The 12,681-nt window shown below is 44.2% G+C and overlaps 1 protein-coding gene across 1 annotated transcript in view; it reads right to left on the bottom strand.

The window, feature by feature from the left end:
* si:dkeyp-72a4.1 (uncharacterized protein LOC100148058 homolog) overlaps positions 1-11,139 on the bottom strand; it is a 37,925-nt gene extending 26,786 nt beyond the window's left edge. The window contains exon 1 of the mRNA XM_031578070.2: positions 10,708-11,139. Within this exon, the coding sequence (XP_031433930.1) occupies positions 10,708-10,789 (82 nt within the window). The 5' untranslated portion in view covers positions 10,790-11,139. The remainder of the gene's footprint in view (positions 1-10,707) is intronic.
* Between the last annotated feature and the right edge of the window lie 1,542 nt (positions 11,140-12,681).

Here is a 12,681-nt window from a genome sequence, read left to right as displayed (position 1 = left end):
TGTGTGTGTGCCACTCAAGGGACATGTGTGTGTGCCACTCAAGGGACACGTATGTGTGTGTGTGTGTGTGTGTGTGTCTCTAGGGACAGACACTTTTAGAAACTAGCAAGATTGTTTTTTTCTCTCTCTTCTGCTCTCTAATTACTTGGCAAACATGCAAAGAGGACACGTTCCTGTTCAAATTGCAGTTCCTTCATCAACCAGTAGAGAGCAATGCACACACAAGTCTGTTTTTGCCAGATCAGTTGAGAATTAGGAAATATGGCCATTAGGTTTGGAGCAAGGCATCTATTGGCCCAGGTCAAGAGTTGTGCAGAATCATCTGACAGTTTGTGGTTGTGGCAGAAACTCGTTCACTTCCAATTTTTGCACACACCTAGAGGTTTGTGGTTGTGGCAGAAACTTGTTCACTTCCAATTTCTGCACACACCTAGAGGTTGATGTGTGTGTGCATGTGAGCGAGCGAGCGAGCGAGCTCAGTGACAGATTTATAAAGTGACAGCTATCATCGAGTTAGACACTAACAGTTTTGCAGTTCTCTGAGTGGGTGTGTGAAGTTGGCCCGAGTTGGCCACGCCACAATGTGGTGTGTAGGCTGGTTGGAATGGGGTTGCAGGTGGGAAACACACACGGCACAAGAGACAGTGGCTTTCTTAAAAAATAGCTATATTTACAACAGGGTAATTCGAAACCCCAAAACATATCAACACAAACTAAACTAAAGCCCAAAAACAGACAAAGTACAACTCTGTGCTCACAGGTTTGGTTTAGTACCTTCTCTCAGCTTTCTTCCGGCATGTTCAGTCTGTCCTTCCCCCACTAGACAATGAGGTGCACTTTTATGAGGCCGCCCATTGGCTTAAATTGGTCCAATTAGAGTTAATTGGACCCCTCCACAGAGGTGGGGGAACCCGGACCCAACCATTCAGGTAGGGGAGTCCAGTCCTTCTTCCCCCTTAAGGCCACAGTGAGAAGGGGGAGGGATTTCACCTTCTCACAGGGTGTATGAGAGAGAAGGGGGGGGGGGGTAAATAAATAGAGATGGACAGAAAGATTAGGAGAGAGGGAATGAGAGATAGATGGGTAGATATATATAGAGATAAAGAGAGAGAGGTGTTTGCTATAATTGCTGTTGTTAATCTGTTGATATTTGCCTAATTGTAGATTTTCTTTGTGGTTGTGCTTTGTATTATAGTTAATAAAGCCCCTTTCAAGGTGAAAGTGAAACAGGGGCAGAGATTTCTGCCAGCTGGGTGTGGTAAGGATGAGACTCAGAGAGGCTGGGTGTGTTAAGGATGAGACTCATAGAGGCTGGGTGTGTTAAGGATGAGACTCAGAGAGGCTGGGTGAAGTCTATGCAGAGGAGAAACTCAGTGTGTTTCTGGGGCTGATTCACAGATGGATTCTGAGAGTTTCAAAGTTTAGAGTTCTGAGCAGCGGATTAAAACACTTCTTTGGCAGAAGAGATAAGACGACACGCTTTACATAATAACTCACTGACCGCTATCACTCTGTCAATCACACAGACGACAACACACCCCGATGTAGCCATGGCTGTTTAATCAGAGAGAGAGGTCTGACCTGAGGTCATTGGCATGGTAACCAGATCTACTTCCACGTCTATCATAAGTGCTTTCCCCAGGGGTGGCCTGTTATCTGAGGATGAGTGAACACAGATTATGTTTATTTTAATCATCTTGTACACAGTACCTGATACCATGCCAGTTTTGCCAGCCGCTGACACAAGAGGCTTTGCAAAAGCCACAATTCATAATATTACAGCCAAACATCATCAAATGATATTCAAGCAGTGAAACAGCTGTGCAAGGGTTCCGCAGTTCACATTTACCAGTCAAGTCAATTCCATGTGTTTATCCATAACCCACACAACTCCTTAAGTGTCTGCAGTATACCAATGGATATTTGAGTTTGAGGACGTTTTTGCAATATAGCCAACATCATATACGTATGTTCAGTGACTGATCAACTGCTTCATCCACAGCCAACAAACACATATATCAGTAGTCACTGAGGACCACTGGAAGGATATTTGCATATAATAAACAGGCATTTCTCCAATATCCTGCATGCTTTCCAAACATACATGGTTCTTGTCTATCCTGCCCGTGGATCTTGTCTATCAGCCCACTATGAAGCCAGTGAACAGAGCGAAAGGATGAGAAACAAAATTCAAACCCACAGTAAAGAACAAGCACGAGTGAGCAACCAGATCTACTATGGATATTTAAATAATAAAATAATAAAATAATACAAATATAATATATAATATATAAATCAGCTCATTACCATACTCACCTACTTACGTACGTTGTGGTACTAAACGATACTACACTATTCCACTCTATAGTGCACTTCAAAGCCATCCGTATCCTGTGCTTGAATCACATGTCTGACACAGGCATTTACGCCTGAATTAGTGAAGTATAAAAGCGTGATGTCAGTTGTCATTGGTCCAGTTCTCAAGGGGACTCAAGGAGTGAATGGAAAACTAGGGAAGACAAATAGAATCCAAACAAAGATGCATAATGACCTGATTTATTCAAGGTTGTACAGGTTACTTGTGCAAAAACAGGTGTAAACCCCCCACCCCAGAACATAATGTCCTGGCTGATCGCATAGGAATGCACATTTTAAATGAGCAAATCATATTTTAGTTTTCATTTGAACACCACATAGGAATCTCTTGCAGTGAGTCCCTTCAAGGTGATTGGCTGAAATATCTATAGGCTCTCTCTATAGGTGACCAGCTGTTCCGGATGGAATAAATCCCACAATGCATTGCAGGGCACCAGAATAGTAACAGACACCATTCCATTAGCATTAAACCACAGTTCCCTTTCCTCCTCTTCAGCTGTGGAAACCAATAAAACAGCTTTCCCTGGGAAGTGCGATTTGTCTTTATGATAATATTCCATAAAGCCATGCAACACCCCGAGATGAGGACAATGATAAACTGCCTTTTGGGCGATTTGTGGTCAGATAGTCCTGTTGTTTGACTGTGTTTGGTGGGCATCACTGGTTGGTTATCAGCCAACAGAGTAACACAAAAAGCCTCCAGTGTCTGTACTGGATGCTTGACACTGGATGGAAGAAATATTCCTTGAAATATACAGTATGTGGTCAGAAACCACTCCTCTGTCACACTGCTGACCACATCTGGACCCAGGAACGTGCTGGGTCAGTGATCAGCCAGAGCCCTGAGGGCTGGGACAGAGCCTGTAAAACTACACTCCCTTTTCACCTCGCATTCTCATCCACTCCAACAGATACCCCTCATTTGCCTTTCCTCGAGTGGGTTCTGTAAGGCAAGGGAAGTTTATTTATATAGCACAACTTACACATCGGTTATTCAAGGTGCTTTACGAATGAGCAGGTCAAAGAATATAGAAAAATAAGACAAAAGGTGAAGTGCATGAAAACAGAAAGCACAGAAAAATAAAAGGTTGAAAATGAAGAGTGCAGTAGATCAGCTGAAAGAAAGTTAACAGAAAGCATCTAAATTGAGGAACAGTTGGGTCTTAAGTCTAGATTCTGGTACTTTTGGAACACCTTTGATGTCAGCAAGTTGGTTCAGCAAGTTGGTTCCAGAGCTGAGCATGTTTAGTTCCCCATGTTTAGTTCTGACAGTAGGTATTACCAACAGATTTTTCTCCAGTGATCTGAGGGGTCTAGCAGGTGTGTACTGCTGAAACATATCTGAGAGGTCATTTGGTCCTGTTCCATTCAGTGATTTATAAACAAGCAGCAATGCTTTAAAGTCAATTATGTGACTTACTGGAAGCCAGTGTAAAGACTTAAGTATCAGAGTATTGGAGGTCTGTGAAAAGACTATTGCAGTAGTCTACCCTGTGGGAAATAAAAGCATGAATGAGTCATGTTTTGACCTAAGTTTGGCTATGTTTTTGAGATGGTAAAAGCTGATTTAATTATTGTTTTCATGTGGTTGTTAAAACTAAGATCACAATAAATGGGCCTGAACGGTCCAGACACTTGTGTCCCAGCATGACCCTCCTTGTCCGACAGCCTGTCCTCAGCCTCAGGACATGATCATGATGGCTTCTGCACGCAAGCGTCATCTGTGTCCTGCGTGCTCATGATCTCCATTTGACTGCTGAGATCATGGGGAGTTTGGAGCAGATGATTGTGCTGTGCACAATTCCAGCAGTGTCGTTGTTGTCATGGTCTCGTGGTTGGGCACACACACACACACACACACACACGCACCTCTGTTTGAGCTGGTGGGGGCAGATTGTTTTAGTTCCACAGATTTCTTGCTGTTTTCCTCTTGTCCACTCTGTCTGGCTGCCGAGTGCTTAGTAGAGGGCCCCGCGGCTGATGGCTGCCACATAAAACGGAGGTCCCTATCCAGCTGAGTTCTGTGTGATTTGGTTTAAAATCTCTGTGATTCCAGAATAGGTTGAAATTGTCTATAAAGTTCATCCCAGTTAAAAAATTTTTTTTAGTGAGCCAGGTGTGTAGGCTGAGCCGCTGGGGAAAAAACGTCCCCGTGCTGGGAGTGGACCACTGGTAAAAGTTTGTATTCCTGGCTCATTTAGGGCACAGAGAAGTTCTTTAAAATCGTCATTTGTGGCAACATGTACAATAATGCGTCAGAAAGTCATTTTTTTGTGTCAGAGATGGCTGCCTTTGGAAGGCAGGATGTAACCATCCTTTCTCTATCTACATGTCTGACAGAAGAGTCACCAAGAATTAGGGTTGTGGGTTGAACAAACCTCTGTTAAGAGCGATGTATGATTACATTCTGCATTCGTGTGTGTGTGTGCGCGTGTGCATGTTTGTGTCTGTGCGCACGCATGCATATGTGTATGTGTAATAAACGAAAGAGAAAGAGAAAAGGTAAAATGTATGAGTGTGTGAGAGATTAAGGATTCTTGTACACGTGTGTGTGTGTGTGTGTGTGTATGTGTGTGCGCATCCATGTGTTCTGGGAGAGGATTGAACACTATCATCCATCAAACTGCAAACCCGCCTCCTGACAGCAACTCATATGAGGAATATCATGAATTATGAACCCATTTCCACACACACATACACACAGAGAAAAAACGCACTCACTCACACACACACACACAGACACGCGTACACATGGAAGCACACATGGATGCACACATGGATGCACACATGGATGCACACACACACACACACACACACACACACACACACACACACACACACAGTTAATGTATATAATTACAGAGTGTTCACGGGTGACTGACGAAAGAAAGCCCCATCTATATTTTGTGATATAAAGACAAGGCCTAGCTGCCTTATGCGTGCACGTGAACTCACAGGTCTCTCCTGATGTGGTGCGCAGAAATTATTTTACTTTCCCACACAGCGGGCCCTCGCTGTTACATTCACCACGTCTTCCTTTTTAAACATGCAAGGTTCCCATGCCGCCCACTGTAAGCCAACGATCCCAATTTTCCACACGTCACGTCGCTTCCCCTGAGCTTTATTTAAGGGATTCTGAGTCACCAAATCAGAGTGTTTAAGCCCAAAATGAAGGTTTAGCTGGATCTGATCAGCTCGGCTAAACTCAGAGGATTATCAGCGCTTGTGTGTCTGAGCCCCTGTCAGTCTGAATTACAGGCACAAAACATCTTGAGCCCCACTTCAGTGGGAGGGTGCCCACATGAAAACTACATTACCCACAATGCACCTGTGTGCCCAGTGGGGATTTTTCAACATTCGAAAAAAGTTCCTACTACACAGAGGACATAAAAGTAAAAAGGAGGGAAAGTATTGGGCAATACAAGACTGGAAAGTGCTGTCTGTCCTCCTCTCAGTTGTGTAAAAGAACATTTCATTTTCACTAAAAACAAGCTCATAAAAATGTCGGCTGGTTCACCCTTACTGACACAGCTAGGATAGCAAATGCTTTCATGCCTTGACCTTAAATGAATTAAATAAATTAAGATATGAGCTGAATGTGTAAAGAATGCTTCACTTCAACTGGGACGCAGGTTCAGATCCATAGGTCTTGGCCAGCTCTCTACTGATTAAATCTTTTAGAATATTATGACTAATTTCTATAGCAATGACTAAACAATGAATCCACTCTCCACTTTCTGTCTCTGCTTTGCACATACACACATACACTGTCTCCACTTGTTCTGTCAGCCTCACATACACACACACACACACACACACACACACACACACACACACACACACATATTCTCTGAGTTCCAGCTGACTGATCAAAGTGTGAATTACTTGCAGTCAGCAGCAGCCTCTCCCACTCCACCTCTGTCAAAGGTCTGCAGCAGTGGACACAAACACACACGCACACGCACACGCACACACGCACACACACACTTGCCCACAGAGCATCGATCAACACCCTTCCACTCACACTGACACAGCAATCACCGCAACAGTCACTCACACATTCTCACACTTAGACCAGCAGTCAATAACACACACTATAACACCGACAGCCACACATACACACACACTCGCAGTGAGAAAGATTTACTTCAGGATTTTCTAAAGGCTTTAGTACAACATACAGCAATCATTCTATGGCTTGATATTCACACAGTCACTTACATCAATGCACCCAAGCGTACAGTACTCCTAAGCTTGTGTTGTAGATATTCACACAGTCACTTACATCAATGCACCCAAGCGTACAGTACTCCTAAGCTTGTGTTGTAGATATTCTCAGTCACTCACATCAATGCACCCAAGCGTACAGTACTCCTAAGCTTGTCTTGTGTCCTGCTATGCTATGCTGCCGTGCTGTTTAGTTCCTTTAACACCACACCCTGAGAGTTCCTGGTGAAGGTTCCTGGTGCAGGTCAGAACCCAATTCCTTCAGAAGTCATCTGACGTTTTGTTAATCACATATAAAAGCCAGTACTAATATACACCCTGTCACCATGTCAGCCTGATATTTTCCACTAGTGGCTAACTAGTTCATTATGTATGAAACTGCTGTAGATGCACACTAGTCAAGCCCCCCTGAGCCTGCAACTATCTCTAGCAGGTCCCACCTCAGCAGCCCAGCCTAAAACAGTAGCAGCTCCATCTATGCGGGGAGTGTTTGGGGATTATCATACCAGAATACAGCTATGCCTCCGAGACGCAGCACCGACAGCGGCAGCAGCAGACTGGACTGGTTCCACGGCAGAGGAAGTTCCAGAAGGAACTAACGGTATTCGAGACTTTAGCTGCATCTCACCCGCATCTGTACCACATCTGTGCCACATCTCACCCACATCTGTACCACATCTGTGCCGCATCTGTGCCGCATCTCACCCGCATCTGTACCACATCTGTGCCGCATCTCACCCGCATCTGTGCCGCATCTCACCCGCATCTGTGCCACATCTGTGCCGCAGCTCACCCACATCTGTGCCACATCTGTGCCACATCTCACCCGCATCTGTATCGCATCTCACCCACATCTGGCTCTGGCCTGAGCAACAGCTGCTGCCTCCTTTGACATTAGATGGCGGCGGTGGAGCAACGCTGTTTCTTACTCTAGAAAGGTTCTGCCAGACATATGATCCTCTGGCCCGGATCCAGAGAAGAGCTGCTATACCAGTTGAGATTAGATGTCGGTACCTGAAGCGGAGAGAGTCTGTTTGGCCGTAGGGCTGGGAGAGAGGGAGGGAGGGAGGGAGCAGGATGTCTCTCCACAGCCGAGGCGTGGAGTGTGTGACATTTAGCAGAGGACGTATCAATTAGCGGAGAATGAGGAGAGCCCTCAGCAGAGAGGGGGTGCAGGTTATGAGGAGCGCACACACACACACATACACACACACACACACACACACACACTAAAGAGAAGATAAACACATACACTCATACATACCCACACTCATACATACACACACATACATGCACACACAAATAGGCACACACACACACACTCGACATTTTCACTGGAGTGGGACAGATGCCACCAATTTAACGGGTGAATCTTAAGCGAGGGGTGTAGTGAGCAAGCTCCGGGTCTCAAGGACAACAGCTGATGAAGAGGCTCTTCCATCACTTCAAAAGAACCATGGATCAGAGAATGAAAGAGAATGAGAGAGAGAGAGTGGTAGGACAGAGAGGTGCTGCAGCAGCTCTAAATTAAAAAATCACATCGATCAACTTCAGTAACACAGGGTATGGAGGTGCTTATGCGTGTGTGTGTGTGTGTGTGTGTGTGTGTGTGTGTGTGTGTGTGTGCGCGCCAGTGTGTGCCCATGAGTGTGTGTGTGTGGATGAGTGTGTCTGTGTTCATGAATGTGTGTATGTATTTGTGTGTGTGTGTGTATGTGCCTGTCTGCCTGTACATTGGGGAGGTTGTGTATGTGTGCGTGTGCGAGTTGCTGCCTACCTATGTGTGTGTGTGTGTGTGTGTGTGTGTGTGAGTGAGTGTGTGTTTTTTATAATCTCATCTATATTTTTGACCATTGTTCTGTGTGTTTGGGACAGCAATGTCACCATTATATCATGAGATCCTCATTAAGACTGAAGGTCTTCAATAACAAATGAAACAAAAATACAGGTCATAGTGAGCTATTTTAGATAGGTATGTGTAGCTTTAGCCAGCGGGTACAGTGTTGTGCAGTGATTAAGCCATGTAGCATTAGCCAGTAGGTACAGTGCTGTGCAGTGATTAAGCCATGTAGCATTAGCCAGTAGGTACAGTGCTGTGCAGTAATTAAACCATGTAGCATTAGCCAACGGGTACAGTGCTGTGCAGTGATTAAACCATGTAGCATTAGCCAACGGGTACAGTGCTGTGCAGTGATTAAACCTCACTCCACGACGCCTAAGAGACATGCTAGCGACACCCGTGGGTTTTAGCCTCCTTGCTAGCACACTTGCCTCCCATGCATAAGTTGTGAGTTCTGAACTCTGAGATTGAACCTTGTCATCAGTGATATGCTAGAACATTGAAATCAAATAGTTCTCTCTCTCTGGCTCACTGTCTCTCCGTCTGTGTCTGTGTGTGTCTGTGTCTGTGTCTGTGTCTGTGTGTGTGTGTGTGTGTGTGTGTGTGTGTGTGTGCGCGCACGCGCGCGCGCGTGTGTGTGCGTGTCCTAATTTCTGCTTAACCAGTCCCAACTGTTTCCATTTGGCAGCATGATCACCACCTTCCCTGCTGTGATACACACAACCACACACACAACCACACACACAAACACACACACACAAAATAGGCTACTGTAATAATCTAGGTTATCATATCATTGATTGCATGACTGTGAGATTCAACTTCAGCACCACTGCTAGGAATCATCATCAACCAGTCCACTTCCTGAAAAACAACCAGTCCACCTTCTGAAAAACCAAAGTCTCTCATTTCTCTTTTTTTCCCCCTTTATAAATAAGATATTCGATCTAAAACACCTGATATACAGAGACACGCGTGGCAACATTGTAAAGTGTGTCATTATTTGGGAACAAAGCAGATTCTGAGAGAATGCAAGATGCCTCTGACCTCATTGTGTGGATTTTGTCATTTATGTGTCTCTGTGATTTATGTGAGAACAATTTGAATAAAGAATCAATACTATCAGTACTCTTCAGAACAGCAATAAATCCCCACTCCGGTATTAACTTCCTGTATGGGCAGGAAGGACAGTGTCAGTAAAGATAGCCACCTCTGAATGTCTCATAGACACAGTATGTAGGGTTTGTGATCATGGTGCTGCCATTATGACTGAGAAAACAGCTTTTCTCAGTACTTGCATGACTTGTTTCTTCTTTTCTTTGATGACTTTTACCAGGAAAAGAAAAACAAGAAAACTGAAAGCATAAAACGTTATAACCATCATTATCAAAATGTGATTTCTGTTGGACACATTAGACACATTTCTACATATATTTTAGTTTTTCAACAACAAAATCCACATTTTGCACTCTTACATGTAAACCTGAGACAGGTGAACTTCTTCAAGGGTGTGACCACATCAGGCCATACGCATAAGCCACATAAACATATCTGCTTAATATGTTAGTTGTTGTAAATAAATGTTATTCGTTTATTGACATTTTCAATTCACTTGATTCACTTTTAAACCATAACAGTCTGACAAGACCATTAAATGAATCGCTGGCGCCAAATTATGGTTTGATGAATAATCCTCGAAGAGTACACTTCAGTCTAACGCGCTCTACTGTAAATGAGTTGTATATTGCCGTGCTTACAAGTTTTTGTTCATTCAGGCGTAATAAAAACGAAAGCCATTACGGTAGGTAATGTGTACGTAACCACAATTTAAGAAGACATTACATTGCATGATTTAACTGGCAAAGTAGTAAGTAAGACTTTCGGTGTTCGGACAGCCCCTGCTGCAATTAATTTTCTGAAAGTTCTCTACTGGAGAGTAACACTGTCGACATTCGAGAACACATGAACTGCCCAAACCGCAGCCGACAGCGGAACAACCTACTGGGTCGAGAAGGGAGAATCACCAATGACCACCACTATTTCTATCATGGCGCAACCTTTCTAATTCAACCCCAAATTAGTTTGGCAGCACACACAGTAAAGCAAATCCCGGGATAATACCGCATGAAGTGAAAAGATGTCATACAAATCCTGACAACCCACACGAGTCAGTACGGTTGCTGGACTTCTCTATAATCACCACGCATCTCCGCTCCGCTGGCCAACTTTTACGCAAGGGCTGGCTGGACCGCCGTGCTGTTTACCTGACACTTGAATCCATCCCTGGTGCTGAGTCTGGGGCGAGTAGAAGAAAGGTTCCTCGGTAGACACCCTTTTCCAGTCCATGTTAGAAAATAAATACCCGCGATGGACCGGGACCAAGTAGTATTTCAAACAGAACCGTTCATGAAACTGCCAACCCCTCGTGACCGTCTCCTGCGCTCTAGAGCGTATGCATAAAGCTGCAGCACGCTTAATGCGTGTGCGAGCGCGCGCGTGTGTGTGTGGTAATTTGTGTTTTACGTTCTCATCGTCAACGGTTGCCCACTCTGAAAATGTTGAGCTTTCTGCCGTCGAGCCCCAAATCCATAAGTGTCATGTATATAATCACAGAAAGCAGTACATAAACATCGCTGAACATTGATATTTGTCAGGTAACATAAAGACGCAGCATGATTTATGACAGAAGTCAATGTCAGGCCCGTAGATGGTTTTTGCCAGACCGGGTTGTATGTGTGTATGTGTAAAACTGTTTTAAGACAGGTTTAACAAGTTTCTCTTTTCGTCTCCCCTTTTCCCCTCCTCTGCCCTAGAAAGCATCAGAGTCTGGGTGGCATCTGCGCCAGATCTGGGGTAAGTGGGGGGCAAAACAGGCTGTCTATAGAAACCCCCACGTGGGAATTACTCTCCTGTGCGCACCTGTTGCCCCGTGTTTAAATTTAGACTGCTACGCGTTAGTTCATTAGCCCGTGCCCATGCGTGCAGTCACTGTGCTCGAGCCTCTGTCATGACATACAGCTGATAGCCGACACCCCCACATCACCCATACCGCACCGGGCAGCTGCTGTGATGATTGACAGGCAGCAAAACCAATCCACGACAGGCGTATTCCACACAGTGAGAGGACGGTTCCTTTAACATCCATGGACCAATAACGACAACCCGCTGAAAGTAGACACAGCACATTAAAGTGCACCGTCAGCATGCTGGTCTTCTCTCTGTTGGACTAGTCAATAATAGTTTATTAGCGGTCTTGTGTTGCGCTTGCTTGATGTTTGGCTGTGTTAGGAAAGTTGTCAACTCGCTAGTTATCATAAACATCTTTCCCAGTGTTATTCATGAAATAATTGTACATAGGCTGTGACCTTATTGGTGTCATCCCTGTCACGGAGATTTGTAGTTTTTCCAGATGCCCAAAGTCATCAACCTGTCCTGTCTCAGGCTAGCATCCAAATAAATTAATCTCAGGTCAAAGGTTTGATTAGTCTTCATCAATCTCACGGCAATAAGCCTTGGAAGTTTGCAACCTTGAAAACCTAAGTCAGCTAGCTTGTAATAAATTACACTGCCCAATGAATATTAAGCATGTAACCAACAACCTTTTATTAGTTTACACATACTCCACATTCGAATGCTTAGAAAACAATGTATGTGGGCTGAAAGCGTGAGCAGTATTTCAGCTAGTCATATTTGTGTAAAATCTTTACTCTACCTTATCAGTCTTCATGCTTCTTGGGCTTCTGCCCTCGTCTTTGCCGGTTCCATATCCTTCAGCTTGTCAACAAATACATGTGTACACTGTCCATCAGGGGGTCTCAAAGCACGATTTGCATTTACGACAGTGGTGTAAAAGTGAACCCCACTCTGCAACTTTAGGGTGAGCTCAGTATTAAAAAAAAAAAAAATACCAATTCTCTCATACTGTGGCTTTAAATTCGAAAAACCCGCACACGGGACTTCCTCACTTGATAATACTACTTATATACTATAGATAGCTAGTGTAGATCCTTAGTTTTGTTTAGTTTTACATTTTCCTCTGGTAAATTATTTTATTTCAGTTTACGTCTCTAAACCATTAGTTTTCATTTTATGATAATAATACTGGTGCGAGTCACAGTGCTCAGCCTTTTCTTGCAGGCATCTGATTGGTTGAGGTCAGCCTACTATGAATTATCAATAAAGGCATGTGGAGGGATTTCACCAATGCTATGCCAATATTACAGAAGAAAGATGGAGGG

This window comes from Clupea harengus, chromosome 12 (genome assembly GCF_900700415.2).
Source record: "Clupea harengus chromosome 12, Ch_v2.0.2, whole genome shotgun sequence".
Lineage (NCBI taxonomy): Eukaryota > Metazoa > Chordata > Actinopteri > Clupeiformes > Clupeidae > Clupea > Clupea harengus.
The sequence above is the reverse complement of the archived record's forward strand: the minus strand, read 5'-3'. Positions and strand labels throughout refer to the sequence as shown.